The following is a 26,673-nucleotide window of genomic DNA, read 5'->3' on the forward strand; positions in this document are numbered from 1 at the left end:
TTATCCAGATGCCTCACAGCCGTCACTCATGGCCTCTGCGCGCCGCCTCCTCTTCCTTCATTAGCATTCCTGGCGCCTGCCCTGTTATTTTTTTTTTTTGGGGCATGCGCAGTTGCGTTGCCCTTCGAACTTACCGCGCAGGCACCGGGGACACTAATGACGGGGACACTAATGAAGGAAGAGGGGACAGCGCCCGGCGCGCAGAGGCCCTGAGTGACGGCTGGGAGGCGTTTGGATTAGCCGGGAAAGACCTGCCTCCCTGGCGATTTCACAGGTATGCGGGACAAATTTCAGAAGTGATTATTGCAGCAGTGCCGGGGACCCGAACTAAAAGAGCCACCTTGTCAGAATGCAGCATTAGTGCAGCACAAGGTGGCTCTTTTAGGCTACTTTCACGCATGGCGACGGCCCCGTACCGACGGACACTGTGAAATAAATGCACAACGGGGGCAGCGGATGCAGTTTTTCAACACATCCGCTGCCCCATTGTAATGTCCGGGGAGGAGGGGGCGGAGTTTCGACCGCGCATGCGCAGTCGAAAATGGCGGATCAGACTCTCAAAAAAAGTTACATGGACCGTTTTTTTATGCCGACAGTCCACCAAAACACGACGCATCCGTCGCACAACGGATGCGATGTGTGGCCATACGTCGCTAATGCAAGTCTATGGAGAAAAAACGCATCCTGCGGGCAACTTTGCAGGATGCGTTTTTTTTCTCCAAAATGACGCATTGCGACGGACGTCACACATGTGTGAAAGTAGCCTTAGTTACAAATGCCTGGGGGGGTGACAAGTTCACTATAAGTACTTATTCTGGAAGTAATTGGTCACTTTAATGTAGGGTTATGAGACTACAAGGGGCTGAATAAAAATGCACATCACAATTTTCAGATTCTTATTTTTAAAATATTTAGAAATCAATGAATCATTTCCTTTACACCTCACAAATACTTGACTGTGTTGCTACATCACATAACATCCAATAAAATACTTTAAGTTTGTGGTTGAAATGTGAAAAATATGGGGAAAAGTTCATGGAATATGAATAATTTTTAAAGGCACTGTGTATACATATACACATACATGCACAAGTGGGGTACACATTTGTAAACTATTTCAGTATATTTTTTTTTAACTTTTTTGCATTAAAAAGTGTTATATCATGAGTATAACACATCTTTGTGCCCTCAAATAGGACATGTGCATGGCAGTCATTGGCACAAGCACCATTTAACACTACAATGCCTCCTATAGCGATCCTGCGTGAATGATGGAGCTTTTACAGTGGTCTGGATTTCGAGAGGAGTCTGATTTGAAGGAGAAACGACTATAAAACACCCATTTATGAGAAATTCTTATAACTGAAATTTCATTTTAGGTCAACCTCATTTAAAATGTAGTAATAAAGTAAACCAGTTTTCTTACAGGCCATAAGAGGGAATCTACGAAAGATGTTCTAGATCGCCTTCCGATACCACTAAGTAAACACAGTTTTAGAAGGTTACTCAGACCTGCAGTAAACACCTGATTTGTGGACTTTGCCAATATTCCTATTCCTATAGTATTAATTCTGTACATCAAGAAAAATGTATGAACTCAACAACATGTAAGAAAAACCTTAAACATTTGCTAAAAATCAGGACACTGAAATGTAACCATCATACACAACACTTATGCTACAATTCTGTATGCGTACCAGTTGTGCGGAGTAGGGTGGCTGACTGTGCAATAATGGGGGACAAACTGAAAGGTTGTACTGGAGTGGCTGTCCAAGCAAAGAGTACCGGCCATCGCCTGCAAGTAAAAGAAGAGTGACAGATTACATGTGCACTCAAACCACACGTGGAAACAGTACAATTTAATGTACATGTACCTTGTCCTGGGCCAACTGGTCGGGAAAACTGGGGGATGACAGATAATGGCGACAGTCCTGTGCAGACACTGTTGATGTTGGAGCCTGGAGAAGGTGTTGGAGACTGTGCTGGAGATGTGATAGGACTGTTCATAAGGTTACTAGGCTAGATTGGAAAAAACAAAAACAAAACAAAAAACACTGTTAAAGGGGTTAACAGGTTAAAAAAAAATAGCTTGTACATGGATTTCTGCAAACTTCATTCAGAATAGAAAAGTGACAAAAATGTCAGCAACATGTAACATAAGGGTAAGTGTCCAAAGAGAAAAAACGGCAGTAACTGAAAACTGCATTCTTCCCATTGTGCATCAAGTTAAGGTTTGCGGCTGTTAGACAGCCTAAACACACATGGGGATTCCCTAACAGCTACAAATCATGCAGCCGCAGGGACTCAAACATAATATACGAGAACACCCAGAAGCTCAGATTTCATCAATATCATCATGTACTTTGCAGTTTCGGGATATTCTGCTGTAATCACTTTTCAATAAAACAGTGAATTACCATATATACTCGTGTATAAGCAGACCTGAGTATAAGCCGAAGCACCTAGTTTTTCCACGAAAAACTTGGAAAACTTATTGACAAGTTTAAGCCGGGTATGCATTGTCCCTTCATCCCCATCCTTGTATTATTTATTTCTATAGCACCATTGATTCCATGGTGCTGTACACGAGAAGGGGTTACATACAAATTACAGATATCACTTACAGTAAGCAAACAATTACAGACTGATACAGAGGGGCAAGGACCCTGCCCTTGTGGGCTTTCATTCTACAGGATGCATGGCTCCATATCTCCATCCTTGGCTGCATGGTTCCTCACCTTGTATGTATGGCCCCCATGAGAAAAGCATAAAAAAACAAAAACACATATACTTACCTTCCCCTGCGCGCCCTTGCAGCATCTTGTTTCTGTGCCAGCAACATCTGTGGCCGAGCGATCACGGGTGCCAGCTCATTAAGGTAATGAATATTCACCTCTCTCCACGCCTATGGGAGTGGAGAGAGGTGGATATTCATTACCTTAATGAGCGGGCACCCGTGATAGCCTGGCAGAGGCTGGAAACTGCAACACTGCATGCTCTATAAGAGAAATGAATATTCACTGACTGCTCAGTGAAAATTGATTTCTCCTTAGCAGCGGGCACAGATTTTAGCAGCCGACTCCTGCCTCCTGTGACCTGCTGCTCCCACTCCCCCTCCTTCTGAGGCAATGACTCGTGTATAAGCCGAGAAGGGCGTTTTCAGCACAAAAAATGTGCTGGAAAAACTCGGCTTATACACAAGTATATACGGTATCCCATCTTCCTACCTGAGTGCTAGGATCAGATCCATATAGATGTTCAGGTTTCTGCCGTTGGTCAACACTAAAATATTTGCAGTGGTTCCACTGGACCATTTGTGGGTTTTGGGACGTTCCTTGAGGACCATTTGGTACATTCAACTGCATCACCACCACACCGAGACTTGAAGGGTTGACTCCTGTAATTGAAAGGCAAGTTATTGTAATCAAATCAGCAATGAAGAAGACACATGAGAATATAATAGTTACATGAACTCTACATTTTAGTTAAATTTTAAATGAACTGGATGGGGACAGGCGAAGTAACACATAATCCACAGAAAGAACCAAATGTTCCCTCTTCATCTCTCGGTATGTATTCTTGTCTTCCAGGCAGCTGGGGGACTATGATGAGAATTTCATTTCACGTATCCCAACCTTATTTTTAGCAATCTGTACATAAAATGACTCAAATGTTATTGAGATTCATTGTGACAGCTGACTGGCATCTCAGCAGTTAGCCAGAAATGTACTGGAAGACCGACAGAACTATGCAACAAGGTGACTTGGATTCTTTGACGAAACATGATGATTCTGGATACAGCAGATGAATAAGCGACTAGTGGGAGGTTGGGGCTAGTCGCTTGTCTTCCAATTTTCTAAATGGCAGCCGATACCCTATATTGCATATATTCTGAAGAATTATTACCTGCTTTTTCCATTTGATTCATGAAAAAAATTTTTTTTAACTCAAAACATTAAAATCATAAAAGGTTTATCCTGAATGTCTGATGCCCCTTGCAGTTCTCGAGTAGCAAAAAATTGCCTTACAGGTCACATGAGTAATAAAGCGATGGTCATTATAAGGTAAGTAATAGATCGCACATGGACCACTGTTTGTCTAGGTGCTACTACACATGAATGATTTTCCACACAAGCAAATAATAAAATAAAAATCGCATAATGCAAAAAAACCAAAAAAAAAACAATCAAAACCTCATATTTTTAATAAAGTAATAAACTACCGTATATACTCGAGTATTAGCCGACCCGAGAATAAGCCGACCCCCTAATTTTGCCACAAAAAACTGGGAAAACTTAATGACTCGAGTGTAAGCCTAGGGTGGGAAATGCAGCAGCTACCGGTAAAAGTCAAAAGTAAAAATAGATAGCAATAGAAGTAAAATTAATTGAGACATCAGTAGGTTAAGTGTTTTTGAATATCCATATTGAATCAGGAGCCCCATATAATGCTCCATAAAGTTTATGATGGCCCCATAAGATGCTCCATATAATCCTGCACAAAGGTAATAATGGCCCCATAAAATGCTCCATAGACACATTTGCCCAATATAATGCTCCACAAACGTTAATTATGACCCCATAAGATGTTCCATACAGACATTTGCCTCATATAATGCTGCACAAAAGTTGATTATGGCCCCATACAGATATTTGCCCCATATAGTGCTGCACAAACGTTATGGCCCCATAAGATACTCCATACAGACATTTGCCTCATATAATGCCGCACAAAAGTGGATTATGGCCCCATACAGATATTTGCCCCATATAGTGCAGCACAAACGTTATGGCCCCATAAGATGCTCCATACAGACACTTGCCCCATTATAGTGCTGCACAAACGTTGATTATGGCCCCATACAGACACTTTCTCCATATAGTGCTGCACAAACCTTATGGCCCCATAAGACGCTCCATACAGACACTTGCCCCATTTGCTGTGATAAAATAAATAAATAAAAAATAATAATAATAAAAAAAAAAAAAATCAGATACTCACCTCTCGTCGCTCAGGTCCCCGACACTTTCAATGTTCACTTGACTTCATTCCGGCACCGCTCCATCTTCAGCGTCTTCTGCACAAACATTCAGGCAGAGGGCGTGCACTAACCACATCATCGCGCCCTCTGACCTGAGCGTCACTGCAGAAGACGCTGAAGACAGAGCGGCGCCGATACGAGGAGCAGGTGAATATCACGCAGCACTCCCCTTCCTTTTATACTCACCTGCTCCTGGCGCGGTGCAGTCCCTGTTTCCCCGGCGCTGCAGCTTCTTCCTGTACTGAGCGGTCACCGTTACCGCTCATTACAGTAATGAATATGCGGCTCCACCCCTATGGGAGGTGGAGCATCATATTCATTACTGTAATGAGCGGTACCATGTGACCGCTCAGTACATGAAGAAGTTGGGGCGCCAGGAAGCCAGGGACCGCTCCAGGAGCAGGTGAGTATAATTAGACAGCCCCCGCTCCCCCTCCCCGCCGACCCCTGGGTATGACTCGAGTATAAGCCGAGAGGGGGACTTTCAGCCCCCAAAAATGGGCTGAAAATCTCAGCTTATACTCAAGTTTATACGGTAAGTTGGAGGGGGGAATCTGTATTTGAAAACGCAATATTTGGACAGTAGAGAAATGAAAGCATCCCACAGCTGTCAGAGGAGAGAAGGATCCAGCAAGATAAATGTCAATGACAGTCCTACCACTGTCAGAGGATTCTGGAGGACAGGCAATTATGGCAGCGGCTCTTCAATAGAAGAAAGCGAGGGCTCAGCCAAGCTGAGCGAGCCTCCTGTGTATAGGGAGATCGGGAGAAATGGGGTCATTAATTTAGCTGTGACTATCATCAGTCTATAATTACTGGCGTCAAGAGCCAGCAGGATTCAAAAACACGCACTGCGTAGAGTTACACCAAATGCGATCAGGTGCAAGAAAATGGTAAAGCAGCTTGGAGGGGTTGTCCACTACTGGACAACCACATCGTCAACAATTCAGATACCTAACTAACCCCTTAACGACCAAGGGTATTTTTGGTTTTGCATTTTCATTTTTTGCTCCCCTTCTTCCCAGAGCCATAACTTTATTTTTTTGTCAATAGGGCCATGTGAGAACATATTTTTTTGCGGAACGAGTTGTACTTTTGAACGACACCATTGGTTTTACCATGTTATGTAACAGAAAATGGGAAAAAAAATTCCAAGTGAGGTGAAATTGCATAAAAAAGTAAAAATCCTACAATTGTTTTTTGTTTGGCTTTTTTGCAAGGTTCACGAAATGCTAAACATGACCTGCCATTATGATTCTCCAGGTCATTACGAGTTCATAGACACCTAGGTTCTTTTCTGTGAAAGTGGTGAAAATGTATTCCAAAGTTTGTAAAAAAAAAAAAAAAGTTGCCATTTTCTGAGACCCGCAGCGTCTCCATTTTCCGGGGGCCAGGTGAGCGCTTATTTTTTGCACGCCGAGCTGACATTTTTAATTATACCATTTTGGTGCAGATACGATCTTTTGATTGCCCGTTATTGCATTTAAATGCAATGTCACGGTAACCAAAAAATGTAATACTGGTGTTTGGAATTTTTTTGTCACTACGCTGTTTAGCGATCAGGTTAATTCTTTTTGTTCATACTGATCGGGCCATTCTGAACGTGGCGATACCAAAGATTTTTTTTGTTTGTTTTATTTTGAATGGGGCAAAAGGGGGGTGATTTGGACTTTTATATCTTTTCATTTTTTTTTTTTTTTTACATATATTTTTAAAAACATGCTTTTTTTTTTTACTTTTTGCATGCTTCAATAGCCTTCATGGGAGGCTAGAAGCTGCACTTGTCTGCTCACTTACTAGGTGGCGCTCAAAGCAATTCAGCAATGACAACCACAGGGGTCTTCTCCTGATCCCGGGTTGTCATGCCAACCAATCGGCGACCCGTGGTCATGTGACACTGGCACTATTGGGGGGAGGGAAGGACGCGCTTCCTGTGCGTCCATGTTAAATGCCGCTGTCACGAGTTTGACAGCGGCATTTAACATGTTAACAGCCGCGGGTGAATCGCGATTTCACCCACAGCTGTTCTGGGCACATGTCAGCTGATCAGCCTGTGTCAAATTGGGGAGGCGTCCAATCAAACTGTTGAAAAACTGTCCAATAAGGGAAACATATGAACTATATTATCCTTATACAGTGGCATATAAAAGTATGGGCCCCCCTGGTCAAAATTACTGTTATTGAGAACAGTTTTAAGTTGAAGATGAAAGAATCTCTAATCTATTACAATACACCATGTTCCAAATTATTATGCAAATTGGATTTAAGTGTCAAAGATTTAATTGCTTTGTTTTTCAAATAAACTCATGGATGGTATTGTGTCTCAGGGCTCAATGGATAACTGAAATCAATCTTAAACACATGTGAATTAGTTTTCCAGGTGATTCTAATTAAAGGAAAACTGCTTAAAAATAATATTCCACATTATTAAGCAGGCCATAGGTTTCAAGTAATATGGGAAATAAAAAGGATCTCTCTGCTGCCGAAAAGTGTTGAACAGTGCAATACCTTGGACAAGGGATGAAAACATTAGCTATTTCACAAAAACTTAAGAGTGATCATCATACTGTGAAGAGATTTGTAACAAACAGAGCACAGACAGAGTCATAATGAGGACGGTTTCTGCCAGACAAATTAATTGGATTAAGAGAGCAGCTGCCAAAATACCATTACAAACCAGCAAACAGTTATTTGAAGCTGCTGGGTCCTCTGGAGTCCCTTGAACCTCAAGGTGTAGGATCCTTCAAAGGCTTGCTGTGATGCATAAACCTACTATTCAGCCACCCCTAAATGGTGTTCACAAGCAGAAATGGTTGCAGTGGGCCCAGACATACATGAAGACTAATTTTCAAACAGTCTTGTTTACTGATGAGTGTCGAGCAACCCTGGATGGTCCAGATGGGTGGAGTAGTGGATGGTTGGTGGATGGCCACTATGTCCCAAGGCTGTGAGGTCAGCAAGGAGGTGGAGGAGTCATGTTTTGGGCCGGAAACATGGGGAAACAGCTGGTAGGGCCCTTTAAGGTTCCTGAAGGTGTGAAAATGACCTCTGCAAAGCATACAGAGTTTCTGACTGACAACTTTCTTCCATGGTATAAAAAGCAGAAACGTGCCTTCAGGCTCAAAGTCATCTTCATGCACGAAAATGTACCATGTCATGCTGCAAAGAATACCTCTGAGTCATTGGCTGCTATGGACATAAAAGGAGATAAACTCATGGTGTGGCCACCATCTTCCCCTGACCTCAACCCTATAGAAAACCTTGGGAGTATCATCAAGCAGAAGATCTATGAGAGTGGGAGGCAGATCACATCAAAACAGCAGCTCTGGGAGGCTATTCTGACTTCATGCAAAGAAATACAAGCAGAAACTCTCCAAAAACTCACAAGTTCAATGGATGCAAGAATTGTGATGGTGATATCAAAGAAGGGTCCGTATGTTAACATGTAACTTGTATGGATGTTTTGGAGTTAAATAGCTTTTTTGTTCAGTGAATGTGACCTCCTAATGCTGCAAATTCCACAAATGAGCATTTTCAGTTCTTTAAAACATATCAAATGTTTAGAAATTCTACTATGCCTAATAATTTGGAACAATGCATTTTGAGCTTTTATTCATTTTGGAGATTATACTGTTATCATTGAGAGGTTTCTTCAATAAAATTCTATGTATACTCTAACGGGTGATGACTTATTAGACTGACTCATTTGCACCGACCATTTAGGAAAATCCGAGAAAAATGTCATTTGCATAATAATTTTGGACATGGTGTAGTGCACAAGTCTATTTCTATTTGCATTCCTTTTTTCGGAGGAAGGAAAATTTACATTTTGGAAAAAAAAAAACAATGATATTGAGAATATAGAAACAGCAATGCTAAGTGATGCTGTGTGCAGAAAAGAGGGATTTTTGGTACTCACCGTAAAATCTTTCTTGGAGCCTTCATTGGGGGGACACAGGTAACCATGGGTATATGCTGCTGTCGCTAGGAGGCTGACACTATGCAAAAAAAGGTAAGTAGCTCCTCCTCCACAGTATACACCCACCGACAGGCACAAAGTACCTCAGTTAGTGTTAAAGCAGTAGGAGAAGCAACCAAAAACTCAACATATGTACCGACCCAACAACACAGGCCCAATGATGGTACAAACAATTAGGGAGGGTGCTGTGTCCCCCAATGAAGGCTCCAAGAAAGAGATTTTACAGTGAGTACCAAAAATCCCTCTTTATCGCTTCATTGGGGGACACAGGTAACCATGGGACATCCCAAAGCAGTGCCTAGGGTGGGAACAGAAAAGATGCAAAGAAAAAATAGACTCAGGTTGGCCGTTGCATAACCGCCGCCTGCAGCAACTTCCTTCCCAGGCCTGCCTCAGGCGAGGCATCGCTAGGAACCCTGTAAACAAACAACCAGGTCACAGGCTTACAATCTGGAAAGCCAAGGCCTGGTAAACAGTCCAGGAGGCCCCACCGCCGAGCAGAGTGAGCCTTCATATCCGGAGGAGGCTGTTGGTCCTGAACGCGGTATGCCTCCAATATTGCTGAACAAACTCAACGGCAATAGTGAAGCTGGGAGCCCGTTACAACGACCTTCAGAGATGACGAACAGGGCATCAGATTGACAAAAGGGATCAGACCTTGAAATGTAGATTAGGATAGTTCTGACGGGATCCAGCTTGTGGAGAGACTTCTCCAGGGAATGGACCAGAGAGACAGAGAAGGAAGGACAATGTCTTCATTAATGTGAAATGGTACTTTGTGCCTGTCGGTGGGTGTATACTGTGGAGGAGGAGCTACTTTCCTTTTTTTGCATAGTGTCAGCCTCCTAGCGACAGCAGCATACACCCATGGTTAGCTGCATCCCCCAATGAAGCGATAAAGAAAGCAGTGAAGACCCAGAATAGGTGTGGGTGTTACCTGTACTAATTAAGAATGGGCAGCAATAAGTCCTTACCTGAATACTGTTGCTGCATTTGTGGTGGACTGCAGGGAGAGGGAGACTGAGGCATCTGGTACTGCTCAGAACCAGGAGGGAGAAATCCAACAGATGGGCTGCAAGAGACATGGAGATGATGTGACAGGACAGGCTTTATTAAAACCATGAAGCCAATGGAAATGATACACGCATGTAGCCAGGCTGGCCACTAAGACTAGACAGAACAGCACGGGATGAGGAATCCTTACCACTAAGTTATTAAGTGACTAAGCAGCACAGGATGCGGAAACAAAAAATTTTGTTTGTTTGTATGATTTTCCATTTGTGGGAAGAAGCCACTAAAATATGTTTTGAGATAGTATATTCAAGTTCTCTATATTTCTTCTACAATATCTTTAAGGCCAGAGTCACACTACTGTATAAGACGGAGGAGTGCTATGCGATAAAACATCACATATCACCCTGCCCAGTGTCATACTATGGGACAGCTCAGATCTGCGAGTATTTTCTCATGCCTTTTCTTCAGCAAGAGAGAACAATAGCAGCATGGTACGACTGGCAGCGAGACTCCTCTCACTCGCACCCATACAAGTGTATTGGTGTGCATGAAACATCGCACTGCACTCAGATATCATCTCAGTACAGGGTGATCCCGGAGACACAGGCAGCAGAAGAGATGGAGAAATTACTTTCTCCGTCTCCTCTACAGCTGTGCTCTGATACGGTCATGCGAGAGGATCGGAGCACAGACACTCAGATCACGCTCGCAGAAGAGCAGGAGCCGAGGGTCATTAGCATATCGCATCCGATGCCATACGCTGGTGTGATTCCAGCCCAATACGGTTTCTATTATCTATTATATACAATATGTTTTGTCCAAATAGAAAATGTTAATAGGGGCACTAACCACAACATTATTCCCCATACACAGGGTGGTGCACACCAAGTACAAGCATCCTTTCTCACAAAGCTATATAATCAATCTGCTCTGCCTCCCCTGCTCTATTATAACATAGTGCCTGCAGATTGTTCAAAAGCTGCCAACACAAAGAACAAAAACACCTTGTACCCATACTGGGATCCATATATAAATTGTAATACTAAAACAGGACATGCAATGCAACAATGAAAGTCAGTTTACCTGGAGCCATTTTGTTGTGCTGGTGGTATAACACTGTAGTATACTGGCATCCCTCCGCCTGGCATGGCTCCCTGCACCGACTGGTTAGCCGGTACCAGTACAGATTGCTGATAGGATTGTGGCACAACTCCCTGTGATTCATTTCCCACAGGGACCTAAATGAAAGTGCAAAATTAATCTTAAAGGGGATTTCTACTTTATCATTACTTGAACAAATGTGTTCAGGACCCAATTTGGTGGCATCTACTATCATTTTACCAAGAAGTTTTGGTTCTCCTCCTGTTCTAGTTAGTGTAGGTTTCCTCAAACTGCACAGCTCTCCTGTTCTCAAAATGGCAACTAATGGAGGAGCATGTGACCAGATCTGTCCATCATTTCCTCCAATCAAAAAAACACATTTCCTAGGAGTAGAATTATTTCATTGGAGGAGACAAATGGACAGTTCTGGTCACATGCTCCTCGATCTAATGCTATTTTGAGAACAGTAGAGATGTGTAGTCTATAATAACAGGTGCGTTACCAGGGGAGCAGTGGTGTATCAAGGAGGAGCTTGCCGTTAACATAAAATTTTAAGAAGCATCACAAAAATGTGTCCTGAACATACAGAGGGTGAAATAAGTATTGACCAGTCACCAATTGTCTAAGAAAACATATTTCTAAAGGTGTTATTGGCATGAAGTTATGTGTAATAATGTGAAAGGAAACTTAGTTAGTAATTCGTACTACAGCTTATGTTGATGATGACAACATAACATGGAGAAACTAGTTGCATGCATTGCTCAGGTGTGATTTTGACTCATTCTTCCACACAATCGCTCTTCAAATCCTAAAGCTTCCTTCAACTATATGAAGTTTGTCAGTGCCATATGCTGAAAAATAGCCCCAAACCATGATGTTTCCACCTCCAAAATTCACTATCTGTGTGGTGTTTTTGAGGTGACGTGCAGTGCCTTTTGGCCTCTAAACTTGGTGTGTATTATGGTATTCAAAGAGTTCAATTTTGGTCTCATCTCAGCAAACTACATTCTCCCAGTATTTCACAGGCTTGTTTAAATGTTGAGCGAACTTTAAGCTCGCTTGAACATGTTTTTTGTTCAGCAATGGAATCTTGCGTGGTGAAAGTGCATATACGCCATGGAGGTTGAGTGTATTAAGTTAAAGGGAACCTGTCACTCCGAAATTCGCGGGTGAGGTAAGCCCATCGGCATCAGGGGCTTATCTACAGCATTCTGTAATGCTGTAGATAAGCCCCCAATGTTACCTGAAAGAGGAGAAAAAGACATTATATTATACTCACCCAGGGGCGGTCCCGCTGCTGGTCCGGTCGGATGGGCGTCTCTGGTCCGCTGCGGCGCCTCCCATCTTCATTACAAGACGCCCTCTTCTGATCTTCAGCCACGGCTCCGGCGCAGGCGTACTTTGCTCTGCCCTGTTGAGGGCAAACAAAGTACTGCAGTGCGCAGGGTCTCTGACCTTTCCGGTGCCTGCGCACTGCAGTACTATCCTCTGCCCTCAACAGAGCAGAGCAAAATACGCCTGCGCCGGAGCCGTGGCTGAAGATCAGAAGAGGACGTCTTGTAATGAAGATGGGAGGCGCCGCAGCGGACCAGAGACGCCCATCCGACTGGACCAGCAGCGGGACCGCCCCTGGGTGAGTATAATATGTTTTTTTCTCCTCTTTCAGGATACATCGGGGGCTTATCTACAGCATTACAGAATGCTGTAGATAAGCCCCTGATGCCGGTGGGCTTACCTCACCCGCGATTTTCGGGGTGACAGGTTCCCTTTAAGAGGTTTCTTTTAAACAATTCTGCATGCTGATTTCAGGTCTTTCTGATGCTCTCCACAAGTAGTCATTGGCTCTTGGACAACTTTTCTGAAATCATGCAGGGAGCACTGGGTCGTGGCCGGTTTATGGTGAAATGATGTCCTTTCCACTTGCGGATTATAGACCCAACAGTGCTCACTGGAGCTTTCAGTAGTTTAGAAATTATTCTGTAACCAATGCCATCAATATGTTTTGCAACAATAAGGGTGTGAAGGTCTTGAAACAACTCAATGGTTTTACTCATCACAAGAGGTTTCTTGTCTGGTATCTTGGTAATGAGACATCCTTTTTTATAAGCCATCAGTGGAACTATCTGATATTTTTCACTAAGTGGCAGGATTGCTTTCTAATTACTGATAGATTTCATCTGGTGTCATTATTTTCTATTGCTTTTTGCACCTATTTTTTTCATGTGTTCAATGCTTTTTCCCTGTGCCATTTCTCATTATTACACAAAATGTATTGACATATATAGTTTGATTTCTTGGCCTTTGTGGGTTGGATGGATTTTAACTGACATCTGGTGAGAATTTCATGTCAATAGCACTTTTAGAAATAAAACTTAGAAAATGGGTGACGTGATCAATACTTATTTCACCTGCTGTACAATAAGAATTAATAATAAAACCTCTAATATAACTTCAAATAATTAATATTAATATTAATCAAATATTAATATTGATATATTAATTGAGAAAGTGTTAGATAGTACACACATCTTTTTACTCTTCCCCTCCAAGTTTAAACTCTTGTTATTTTTAGAGAATTTATAATGAAGGTGTTTCCATGGAAAACCAAGCAATATGAGTTAAATTACAAGAAGAACAAAACAAAAAGCAAAATGCTGGAAATCTGACTATGAACACACTTACTTGATATGAAGGTAATGGAGTGTACTGCACCATCATGCTCTGCATCTGATTCCCTACATTGCCTCTTTGGCTGTTAAGGATGGCAGGACTTTGTGACTGCTGGACACCCATCATACCTTGGTAACTTGGCGGCTGGTTGGATATTATGGGCTGCATACCTATGACAAGAGAAATCAATGCTAGGGCTACATTCACGCACGTTTTTACTGAAGGTTTCTTTCTAGGACAAAACACCGACCCACAATTTCATTGATCCATACACCTCAACGTTTCCAATCTGTCACACTCAGAGCTTATTTGTATGCTCAAACGTGGCCATTAATGTCTATGAAAATCCATGAGACATGGATGAAAAATGAAGACATCTTATTTACTTTAGAGTTCCATCCGTTTTTCACTGATCCATTTGTTAAGAAATAAAAAACAAAACAAGTAACACGGGGGCAAAATGGATGACGAGAGAAAAATTGTCCTGTTTTATACAGATATAAAAACGGACACAGAATCATGAATGTAGCCTAACAGCGCACACAACATACAGTAATAGGGTGCTATGTGGGCAAGATGCTCAAAAAGGTGGAAACAACTCACTGCATTTTTATCACTGGACACCCAGTAGAAATCCTAAGGAATTTAAAGGGTTGTTCTAATGTTCCCTTTTCAGGATTCCTGCCGGAGGTGCTGCACTCCTGAAGACTGACAGTTCACACTAGCGGCATGGATGTGATGCTAGTTTTCACTAGATGCTCTTCCACGCGGATTACAGAGACAACTTTGGCACTGCAACATGGAAGAAGCATGGGGGGACGGAAACTGGACAGATCAAGACCGCTTCAGAGTGCCGCAAGCAGGTGCTAAAGCAAAGAGCCTAAAAGCCGCGTGTTTCATACCTAGGAAACTGGCCACTCGGAATGTATGGTGGCCGTACTCTAAGCAACAAGTTATACATTCTAATAGGAGGTAAATTGCAATGCTGCTTGATTTTACAAGCACTTTACAATTTTACCTATTACTTGAGACAGCCCGGTTAAGAAACCACATCACACAATGGCATGAAATGAGACCACACATTGCACATAAAAAGGCAATTACATGAATACATAAAGCCAACAGTTCATAAGGAAAAGTACAGAATCCTTCATATACTCTATTTTAAAGGTGTCGTACCAGGTTGTTGAGTCGGCTGGGTGACCTGCTGAGTGCGTTGTGAACTGTAGGCCGCTGGGTGTGAGAGAGGTCGGTATTGCTGGCTGGAGTTTGAGTACTGCCCAGTAGGATAATATGAGACCTGAATCTGGAATACAAAAATAAGTGAATATCAATGATAAGATACGCACAAATAGGACAAAAAAAAAAAAGCTTAGTAGTTCTTATGTATACTATGCCCAGCCTAACGCTTGGTTAATTTAACAACCAAAATGCTTGGGTGTTCTTACAAAGCAATAATTGTGTGCAGAAATGTGAATCTATCATGTACCTATCAAATCTAAGGGGAAAAAAAGCGGACATTAAATGAAATTTGTCTTTTTTTTTTCAAATTCATGTAATTGGTAAGATCAGATCACTCAGAAGATTTCCCTCAGTATTAGATGGACCCAGGTTTTACTTTCAAGACCAAACTTAGGGAGTTCATCACTGTTCCCCAATAAGCAGTGAATGAATTAAACACCAAACAGAAAAATATTTACCTCACCTCCTGCAGGAGCATGAACTTTACTAAGGATAGAATACTGCTACTCATCAGCCATTATAGGATGCCCCGTTTACTACTAAAGAAGGACACCACTGATTATCAAGGTTTAATGTTCTAGAATAGCTGCTTCTAAAGGGTTAATTATCTAGAAGAGGACAGGCCTGCTTCTCAAGGTTTAATCTCCTAGAAAATTTAATTGCTTCTTGTCAAGTGTTAAGGTACCGTCACACTGAACGATATCGCTAGCGATCCGTGGCGTTGCAGCGTCCTGGCTAGCGATATCGTTCAGTTTGACAGGCAGCAGCGATCAGAATCCTGCTGTGATGTCGTTGGTCGCTGCAGAAAGTCCAGAACTTTATTTCGTCGCTGGACTCCCTGCAGACATCGCTGAATCGGCGTGTGTGACGCCGATTCAGCGATGTCTTCGCTGGTAACCAGGGTAAACATCAGGTTACTAAGCGCAGGGCCGCACTTAGTAACCCGATGTTTACCCTGGTTACCAGCGTAAAAGTAAAAAAAAAAAAAAAAACACTACATACTTACCTTCCGCTGTCTATCCCTCGGCGCTCTGCTCCTCTGCCCTGTGTAAGCACAGCGGCCGGAAAGCAGAGCGGTGACGTTACCGGCATAGTTGGTCGCTGGAGAGCTGTCTGAGTGACAGCTCTCCAGCGGCCAAACAGCAACGCTGCAGCGATCCGGATCGTTGTTGGTATCGCTGCAGCGTCGCTTAGTGTGACGGTACCTTTAATCTGACTCTCACTACAAACACGCACAGCCCTCAGCTCCAATGAAGAGAAGACTGACAAGATTTACTTCTATGGCTGCTTCCTCTAATCTCCTCCTTTTGAGGTTTCATACTATATAGGCAAATTGTCTCTTCAGAAAGAAGACTGGAACTCTAGTGCCACCTATAGGAAGTAGCAATCCTAGTGATGTCAACCCTTTAACGAGCTTTGTTACATGACTTAGGATAAAAGCCAAAACCAGAATCTCAATTTGCAGACAGTTTCGGGGTACTGCCCCTCATCAGTGCAAAGTGGTAGATCTGGTTTGGAGGCGTCAGAGGCGTCTGACCGAGATCCAAGGGGTATCGTTTCTCCTGGCATATAGTGACATGTCGATCTCCGCATGGAGAAACCATACCCTTTGGATCATAGTATGTAGGATACCATCTAAAACTAAAGAACAAAGCTTCCAATGAGTTTACAAGCTGCCCAGACTTACTTCCACACGGTGGTATCTGCCAATATTTCAACAACAGGGAGCACAACTTTTTAGGACAGCAGTTTCCTTCTCTAATGATGATGGGTTCTCCAAGTTAGAGTATGCCACTGAAGACCATTAATTGTGCCAATATATTTAGAATACGTTGAGCCCCAAACCCTTTCCGTAGACCAAGTGAAAAGATAACAGACTTTCTGCAACCATGAAGAGACAGATGTAAAGAGTACCTGTCACCTGTTTGGGGCTGACCTTTTAATTTAAGACAATAGTGGACAGTCGGAGAAAGGGGATTTTACCAAGTTAAAAAAAAAATGTCCACGAATGCCCCTAATGGAACCTACAAGGACCAGATTTCGTACTATGTGCATTCTTTGAACAATCCATGGGACAAGGGATGATAGCTAGATCAGTGGGAAGTTTGAACACCAAACCGACTGCTAGAAGAGGGACAAAAGCTTTGTTCAGCGATCCGCTATCTGTGGCAGTTCCATGGAGAATAAATGCCGTGTCAGGGCCAATGCTGGAACACCTCTATTCAAGTGGTAAAAAACAAGTCTCTGATCTGATCATGGATCTAAAAGAAAGCAAGATGAATATCTGCAGTGGCCAGAAGGGGGCGCTTACCGTGTCAGCATGGATTTCAATGTATATCACTAGTTAGCATATTTTAGATCTACAGCTAAACAAGGAAGTTTGGATTCTGCATCAGAAAACAGAGCACCGACTGCTGCAAGAGGAATCAGCTCACAACAGGAAACCAGAAACTCAAAAAATATATAATAATAATAATAATAATAATAATAATGGTAAGAGTAGACATTTACTCTAACGTTAAAAATCAGCAGCAAGGACAAGACTTTGTGTGCAGTGACAAAAGAAGGGAAAAATAAGAAACTAGTCTGGGTAAGCGCTAAAGCAGTTCACATATTCGCCTGTAGGGGTCAGACCCTACTCAGGATAGTCTTGAAAGAAAGAATATAATATAATAAATGAATGTCTATGACAAAACAACACAAATTCCAGCATTTAAGTGATACGTACTTGCTGTGGAGGCTGCATGAATCCCTGTGTTGGGATGACCTGCTGTGTGGGAGACGGGTGCCCTGAGGAAGGGTAGCCTGGAGTGGGAATGGCTTGTCCCCCAGTTGTCATGATGAATCCAGCCTGCTGCGGATGCTGGGAGATCAGTGGAGACGGATAGATGGCAGTGGTGGGATCAGGTGCCTCAGAGGAGCCTTGGCGACTCAAAGTCATCTGTCCAAAGTGACTATTTAAATCATCAGCCTGATGGAAGGGGAGGAGGAGGGACAAAAAACCAGTAAGATCGTCTGTAAGGCTAAGACAGCGTGTCCCATCTATCAATAGTATGAATAGCTCGCACTCTGGAAGTAACACATGTGACAATGGTTTGGATGTTGTGCCCTGCGGTGATCAATGACAACTGGCGATGGACCCTCAGAAGCACACGTTCGCATAAAAGGTGGGGGCTTGCTGTGCATTTTATTATTCAAGACTGTATACCTCCGATGACCTAAGCAGTCACTTTTAATTTTATTTTTCAAACTTTTTTTTTTCTTTTTCTATAAATTTTTTTTTTTTTCCCACATGTCTCAAGATCAGCATGCGGAGGAACTGAAAAGCCATCATCTGTCATTTGGAAATTCAAGATGTAAGAGGAAACCTGTCAGTAGAATCATGCTGCCCAGCCAACATGCAGCATGAAGCAGAGGCCAGGCTGCACGACGACTGCAGCCAGATGTGGTTTACTCATACACGCTTTTCAGAGACAAGAGCTTGAAAATCCAGCTGGGAACTATAGGGAGAAACCTACACAGTCCGATAAGGTTGCAGGCTAGCGTCTACCTGCCCCACCCCAGGTCACTGACTGCCTTCTCCTTATGTATACACACAGCAGAGACCTGCCACTCAACTGCAGCAGGGCAAGGGCCAGCTAGTCACATTTCTCTATAGTCCCAGGTCGGCTTTAAAAGGGTCGTCTTGTCTTCACTCTTTAGGAGTGCACAGCTTCTTGTTGGGCAGTGTGCTCCTGCTTGATGATCAGATCATAGAGCTTTTTTAGAATAAAATTGTATTCTTTAATTAAACAAATAAGTAAAAACAACAATCATTAGATTATTCAAGAACAAACAGAGCTATTCAAATTAGGCCACAGATGCCAAGATGTAAAGTTGCTACAGATAAGACAAAAAAGATGGCTATAGGTAATGTCTAATAATCAGTAATATCCCCGATCACATTATCAGATCCACTTAAAGTGCCTAGTGCATAAATATAAATAGGGATGACCAAATCCAAAGTGGAGAGAGATAATACAATAAACCCTGGAGATTTATCCTTGTTCTTCGGTCAGTGACCTTCCATAAAGAACTCCCTACCTACAGCACTAAGGGGCCATGTATACTCTAAATAGTCTTACCCATGTTAGCGTCCATCAGCAGCCACATGCCCCGACGCACGTTTTGCATTGGCTTTCTCGGGGGGGGGGGGGGGGGGGGCAGGATTTTTTGTCTCATCTGTAGCAACTTTACATCTTGGCATCTGTGGCCTAATTTGAATAGCTCTGTTTGTACATGAATAATCTAATGATTGTTGTTGTTACTTATTTGTTTAATTAAAGAATACAATTTTATTCTAAAAAAACCTCCTCTTGTGTAGTGGTGTATATGCTCCATATTCTGGTGGTCTGGTGTGTAATCTCGCCTGAAGGAGGAGCCCCTGTGCTGTGAAAGCTTGCAAACATATTTTCTGGCTAGCCAATAAAGGTATCACTCCCAGAATACTTTTGTCATCATTGGGCAGAAAAGTATTCACATCAACATAATAGACCGATAACTTTTTTTTTTTTTCTTTGCTGTGCGGGTGCTTGATTTTTGTATGGTGAGCTAACTTTTTTAAGACACTAATCTGGAGAACAAGTAATGTACTGAACATTTTTTTTATTGGATAAAAAACAAAAAATTTTAAAGGAAGGTGTAGTGATTGAAAAAACTATTTGTTTCCAGTTTATCATGCAGGTTAATTTTTTTGATACACCAAACCTTTACAGAAACGGTGATATAAAATATGCTTATTTTGTTAAGAGAGAAAAGAGGGCTTTAAATTTCTTAATTTAAGAAGAGTACACAAAAAAAAAAAAAAGTAAAAAGTTTTCTTCAGTCACCTTGGGGACTGCTGTTGCAAGCAGATGTTGACCATCTGCTGGGTATGGTGCAGGCTCAGCTCCTGAACCCGCTCCATACACCAACACCTCATGTATGATCTACATGTATCTGCATGTGTGTTCTTTGTTATAACTCTTTAAGGTCTGGAATTTGTTTTAGCTTCCTGAAAAGTTAGTACCCCAAGTTTCCTGAAGTCGTAAATAATAAGTGCCTAGTTATTGCAATAGTTCCCATTTTTCCCACATCTATCAGATTTGCTGAATAGGAATCTAAGGGTACCGTCACACAGTGCAATTTTGATCGCAACGACGGCACGATTCGTGACGTTCCAGCGATATAGTTACGATATCGCAGTGTCTGACACGCTCCTGCGATCAGGGACCCCGCTGAGAATCGTACGTCGTAGCAGATCGTTTGAAACTTTCTTTCGTCGTCTAGTGTCCCGCTGTGGCGGCATGATCGCATGGTGTAACATATATCGTATACGATGTGCGCATAGTAACCAACGGCTTCTACATCGCACATACGTCATGAAATTATCGCTCCAGCGTCGTAGATTGCAAAGTGTGACAGCAGTCTACGACGCTGCAGCGATATTGTTACGATGCTGGAGCGTCACGGATCGTACCGTCGTAGCAATGAAAATTGCACTGTGTGACGGTACCCTAAGACGTCTGGGTGACAAACCATTGCAGATCTATAAACACAGCAGAAAGAAAAAGACAAAGACAAAATGAAAAAGTGCTGTTAATAAAAAAAAAAGATCAGTTTATCATCAGGTTTCGCTTCGTGTGCTGGAGAGCCACTCATAAGATGGAGAGTATGACAAATGTATTTTTTCAGCCAGAACAATTATTCATCCATACTGAAATGTTCCTTTTGGAAAGACAAAACTAGCTGTACATGAGCCACTCACGCAATCAATTCAATGAACAGGAGGAGGGAATGGAGAAGTGAATATACCAGATTGTACTGCTGGGGAGGTGAAACTGGCAGAAGGACCTGGGGGCAGGAGCTGGCGGAGTACTGGACCGGTTGTGGAGAGGGCTGGAGGGTCTTGGAACCAGCAGAGCAGCATGCAGAGAACAGGACAGAAAGGGTAGGATCATGGAGTGAGAGGAAAAGGACACAGTGGTTGAGTATCACAGGAAAGGGTTAAAGAACAAAATAGATATATATGTTAGTTCCACAGTCATATTTACAAAGTCACACATTTATAGAGAGGATAACAAGGCACAGACACCAGCTGAGGATTTAATTAGTCTCAATCTTCAATTCTGGAAGCACAAACAGATAAAGGCTACAAGTGAGTCACCCGCCTGCTAAGCAACAAGAAAGGACACCGACATCCAGGCATCACAATGGCGGTCCTTGTGCCAGAACACTAAGCACCTCTCTCCGGAGGGGCAGGCCCAAATGCACATGGCACACTATGGCAGAGGGTCTCTACAGATTCACCACCAGGGGAGAAGGAAGTTAGTACTTTCTAATAAAGGAGGACTATGTGACATCACTAATAGGGTATGTGCACACGTCAAGCATGATGTGCAACAGTAAAATCTACGTGTTGGCAGAATAAACACAGGATAAAATAGACGGGTTTTTGATGCGGTTTTACCATTCATTAGTATGAGATCTGCAGCAAAACCACTGAAAGAATGGACATGATGCAGATCTAAATCTGCAAGGATAAAATAAGCAACATGTGCCCGAGACTTCAGGACTCTCATTCACTTTGTAAGTACTAGGAAATCCTTCACGTTTTGTGACTAGTCTGAACAGAAAAAAAAAACCTGCAATGTGTGCACAGATCCATTCACTAAGATGTTGTAAAGCAGTGAGCCTCAACTCCAGAAATTGGCATGCTGCGGTCCTGAAAGACGCGCCTCGTGTCAGTTTCTGTGGGTGATCCGCATGTGCACATAGACACACAGTGGACATAGGATTTCTAGAAATCGCATCCACTATGCTGTAACCTCCGGCCGCTGCGTTTCTGACACTGCATAAATACACCATCAAAACAGCAGCAATCTGTAACGTGCTAGGCCGGGTGCCCACGATCCGGGACTAGCAGCGCTGCCTTTTACGTAACGCATGTAAATCCGCATGTGTTCACGGAACACACGCATTCTATTGATGTAATTTCTCCTGTGGAGACTGGACACAGGAGTAAGATTTGTGACGCAAGGTGCGGCACAGCGTGCCATGAATTATATGAGTGTGTCTCCACATCACGTCCAAACACCAACCGTTTTGTCAGAGCCGGCCGAAAGTGACAAGAATTTGTGTAATGTCACATTTCTGATTTCTGATGTAAACTATGATGAATCGGGGCCTTCATGTGCTATGCGACTGATGGAGGGGGACGGGTCATAGTCTATTATTCTGTGCACTAAACAGATCTGCCAACTTAGTGACTGATGAGATAACTGGCGAGTTGGCACAGGTATAAGCAGCATAGGATTCCTTACACTTTAGGGAGGTGTTACTTTGGCCAGACTTTTAGTATCATTCATTAACTATGGCATGCACGAATGTAAAGCACTATGGGGCATTTCTACATTGAGTCCAATGTCCATTTAAAAAAAAAATTCTATATATTTTTAAGCAATGACTGTGATGCAACAGAGAAGGTGGACAGTAGAAGGAATAATCAGCCATTGGTAATGAAAGCTAGAAATGAAATCCAAGGTAAAAGGTGAGAAAACCCCGAGAGCCGGTGAACAGAGAAGCAGCGGCTGAGCGGCAGGACCCCCTGCTCACCTGGGACAGTAAGTGGTTACTCATGGACTGCTGCTGCGGACTGGGTGGCAGTGGCTGGTGAGGATGGGGATGTGGCTGTGCAGTGCAACTTATGATGCTTCGAGTAGGCTGCTGAGCGGAGGAAGCTTGGCTGCAGACTTCCGGAGTGCCTAATGGCAAACCTGGGGGGAAAAAAACAATGCCTCTGTCACTGCAATATTTATTAAAGGGGGAAAGAAAAAAGAAGCACAATATAGCAGTAAAGCATAGGGAATACAACGGTAGTTCACAAATAGATTTAAAGCAAACTTTAAAACAAATCCCCAGACAGATTTGCTCAATGCTGTTTCCATGGCAACGACCGCAAAATAAGGACACGATAAACTGGATAGTGAAGTATTCACACAATTCCTTTCCCATAAGAAAAAGAAGATCCAAGTTAAAAAGAAAAAATACAATAAAATGTTGGTCCATCCTGACGTCCCCAATCTCTGCATCAGGTCGTAGTATGCCCCACTGTGTGTGTGTGTGTGTGTGTGTGTGTGTGGGGGGGGGGGGGGGGGACCACCAGCTACACAACCTATTAACACCTGATCCTGCATATTTTCCCATCTGCATTATATCCACAAGTCCCAGGGCACAAGAGAGGGTGTCGCGACTCGAACAGCATGATATACACCTCGGACGCTGTTGGTTTGGGTCAGGAGACCTGTGGTCAGTCCGAGATTTGTGGCTGTCAAACATGTGCGTTATGGAAAGCTTACCGGGTCGACCAGTGCGGTTGGTCGTGCTTTTGTTACTGCCAATACTGTCTCCTCTGGTCAGGATAGAGATTCCACTGAAGCTGCTGGCTTTGGTAACTGGAGGGCGCATATTACGACAGGAGCCGTCAGAGTCCGTGCTGCTCCATGGTCTTGGATCCAGGGACTTTAATTCACTTTCAGTGCTGCTCTGACGGCTGCCGGAGCCACGATTCAGCAGGTCTCGGCTGCCTCTACAAGGTAAGGATGGCTTCTCTCAGTTCATTATTCTCAGATGGTCAGAATACATTTATCATATCCCTCAGTCACCTCCAATGTCCTCTTGTGAAGACGGTGAATGTCAGCGCCCTGGCAGACCAATCAACCATCTAATGTGCACGGAGTAGATGGAAATATTGAAGTATGAAAGAATGGGGTATGTGGGTTTTCAACACACACGATTACTTGCAAAATGGCGACAGAGGCTTACCCACCACTCCATATTAAAGGGAATCTGTCACCAGATTTTAGCTACCTCATCTGAGAGTAGCTTGATGTCGGGGCCGAGATCACGATTCCAGCGATGTATCACATACGGGACCCGCTTGTTGAAGTTTTGATAACGTCCCTGTTTTATCTGTTGCAGATCTAGCAGTTCTCTGAATGCTGAGCTCTGTATAACCCCACCCACACCACTGATTGGCAGCTTTCTGTGTACACTGTGCATCGGCAAAATGCTGACAGTCAGTATTGTGGGTGGGGTTACACAGATCTCATGAAAATGGAGGACTACAGGTTTACTATCTCTTTAGCGATTACTTCCTGCTGATAAAACAGTGATCTTATAACTGCAGCAGGTAGCTCAGTGACACATGACTGGAGTCAGAGTCTCTCTACATTGTGCTCTCAGATTTGGTGACATATTCCCTTTAAGAGCCCATGCACACGGAGCTGAGCATAAAAAAAGGGGGTAAAACGTGGATTTAAACTGCGCTGCTGAATAATTCAAGGTCCAATTATGTAGCCATTAAATCGTGGATTTATTCACCGCGTTTCAAAGTACAAGACTTCTTCATCAGGACACCACACTACACTGTGGTGTCCTGATGAAGAAATATTGTACTTTGAAACGTGGTGAATAAATCCACGATTTAATGGCTACATATTTGGACCTTGAATTATTCAGCGCAGTTTAAATCCACGTTTTACCCCCTTTTTTTTTCCATCTCTGGTTGGTCACGAGTGGACCGGTGGATCTGCTGCAGCAGGATATATCTATGAGCCTGTCTTTCGGCTCAAATTGGTGAGTAGAATCTGATCTTTCTAATCAACTGCATCTCGGATAAGACCCTATTGTGCGCTTTTCTCCAGCAGCATTTATTGGATCTTCACTGAGCTGAGCAGGCATGTGAGTGGGAGAGAAAGGAATAGCTGTGAGCTAAATGCGCTCCTTCAGGAGGCTTCCCGTGACTCAAGGGATCTCCAATGTGTCTAGAGCTTAAACTTTCATCAATTCTTCTCTTAACTCTGCCGCCCCATAGGTTTAATACATATAACCTAGAGTGCGCTTTTACATACATTATGAAGATGAATACAGGTTACTCCATCCTATATATGAAGGAGAAGCAGGAAAAAAAACTATCCTAGAAATCAACAGTCATAGATGACATTTTCAGAGCGTCTATGGGAGCATAGCATGAGTGTATAGAAAAAGCTCCTCATTGGTTGACGAACTAAGTATCTGCAGGTTTTTAGGATTTGTAGCACAAGTCAAAAGAGGTTTCACATCAGCAAAGATCAAGGAAATCTGGCCGATGTAGACCGAGCCAAGGCCAACATTTACTGTGTGGTAAGAAATAAGGCAGGCACAGTTGGGTTTCTGGAGTAAAGCTGGTCATACCCTAGAGGTCTTAGATGGCCATGAAGGCAGATTTAGGGCATTTTTTAATGTTTCGTTATACTTAAAATTGTGATGGATACAGAAGGAAAATTAGAAAATCACAACATACAAATGTGCCAAGGGATGTGCAGATCAATTGGGTCATCATTACACTTGGATCATAGAGACAAGACCGCTCTCTTGTAATTACGGGCAATTTCAGGTGTTCTCTTAAGACGGTCACACAGCCTGTAAAGGCTAGCACTCTGGATCTCTAGTGTATGCCCAGCATAACAATGAGAAAGCGACAATAGATCCAGCCTCTGTCAATGTTAAAACACACATCAGTAACTGAACATGCAACTCAAACTGGACATTCAGGAGAACTTGATGCTTGGAAGCCAGTCCGGGCTCCATCTCCAAAACAATGACAAGAACTGGAAATAATTGGAAACTTTACCTAGAAAGACAATCAAACACCAGCAGGAAAATCTTACGGCGATCACACTGTTATAGATGCATCATGCCCTACGGTATGGACACAACAGCGGCACAATGGCTGCGAAGGGCTCCAAACCACACAGAACATTACACAAGAAAACAAAAATGATGCAGCAGCCATGAATACCAGTCTTCTGATGGAAATAAATTACAGGGCACCCTATCCACACTGCAGAACAGGACGATTGCAACAGACTACATGTCAAGAAGAACCTCACAAGCAGCCATGCGAGGAAGATGTGTGCACCAGTGACCTGGACACAGAATATTTATTGTACACAACATAGAAGGTACCTAAACAATTGTCTCCTTTTGTGAGAGAGAGTGGAAAAGCCTTCGCGGTAGAGTCTGTAGGTTATATTAAGAGGGAGGGAAAAATAGTATTGAGTTTGGCATTTTAAGGTGGTACTGCAAGTAAGAGAAAACTGAAGTACAGTGGATGTACAGGGGGTCCATCATGTCTATCACTTCATGATCACTGGGGATGTCTAGCCTCTGGTACCCTAATGATCCTCAGAATAAAATTAGTCCAGCTGGTGCAGTGATGCTCCCCTCTTCATGGCTATTCTTGCACAGCGGCCCGGGGTTTTAGAGGGGTCTGCACTGGGGCTCCATTCAAGTCAATCCAGAGTCAAGTGATCCGGTCTCAGGTGCCTGCACAGCTAGGGCGCTATAGTCAAGGGACAGATCACAACAGTAGTATTATATTCTCAGGATCTGCGGAGTAAGGCTGGGCTCAGACAGTCACATTTCTCAAACCTTCAGTCTCATAGGCATAATGTATATGAAGCTGTACATTTGAATCAGTAAAGGCATTGATGTCTGTACATGGAACATGAAACACGGCTGTCTGGCCCAGACCTTAGACTAATCAGATCCCCACTGATAAGCAAGA

At 43.1% G+C, this 26,673-nt stretch overlaps 1 protein-coding gene across 4 annotated transcripts in view; it reads right to left on the reverse strand.

The window, feature by feature from the left end:
• Positions 1 to 26,673, reverse strand: part of R3HDM2 (R3H domain containing 2) — a 146,203-nt gene that overhangs the window by 1,721 nt on the left and 117,809 nt on the right. For 3 of the 4 annotated variants that reach the window (XM_069758548.1, XM_069758552.1, XM_069758550.1), the window contains 11 exons: positions 26,073 to 26,126; positions 23,423 to 23,652; positions 22,680 to 22,840; positions 17,776 to 18,018; positions 14,985 to 15,111; positions 13,818 to 13,975; positions 11,118 to 11,272; positions 9,995 to 10,092; positions 3,228 to 3,397; positions 1,875 to 2,019; positions 1,698 to 1,795 (listed from right to left, as the gene is read on the reverse strand). In XM_069758548.1, the coding sequence (XP_069614649.1) occupies positions 1,698 to 1,795; positions 1,875 to 2,019; positions 3,228 to 3,397; positions 9,995 to 10,092; positions 11,118 to 11,272; positions 13,818 to 13,975; positions 14,985 to 15,111; positions 17,776 to 18,018; positions 22,680 to 22,840; positions 23,423 to 23,652; positions 26,073 to 26,126 (1,639 nt within the window). The remainder of the gene's footprint in view (positions 1 to 1,697; positions 1,796 to 1,874; positions 2,020 to 3,227; positions 3,398 to 9,994; positions 10,093 to 11,117; positions 11,273 to 13,817; positions 13,976 to 14,984; positions 15,112 to 17,775; positions 18,019 to 22,679; positions 22,841 to 23,422; positions 23,653 to 26,072; positions 26,127 to 26,673) is intronic. The other variant, XM_069758551.1, reaches the window with a different exon arrangement.

Source organism: Ranitomeya imitator, chromosome 3 (genome assembly GCF_032444005.1).
Source record: "Ranitomeya imitator isolate aRanImi1 chromosome 3, aRanImi1.pri, whole genome shotgun sequence".
Classification (NCBI taxonomy): Eukaryota; Metazoa; Chordata; class Amphibia; order Anura; family Dendrobatidae; genus Ranitomeya; species Ranitomeya imitator.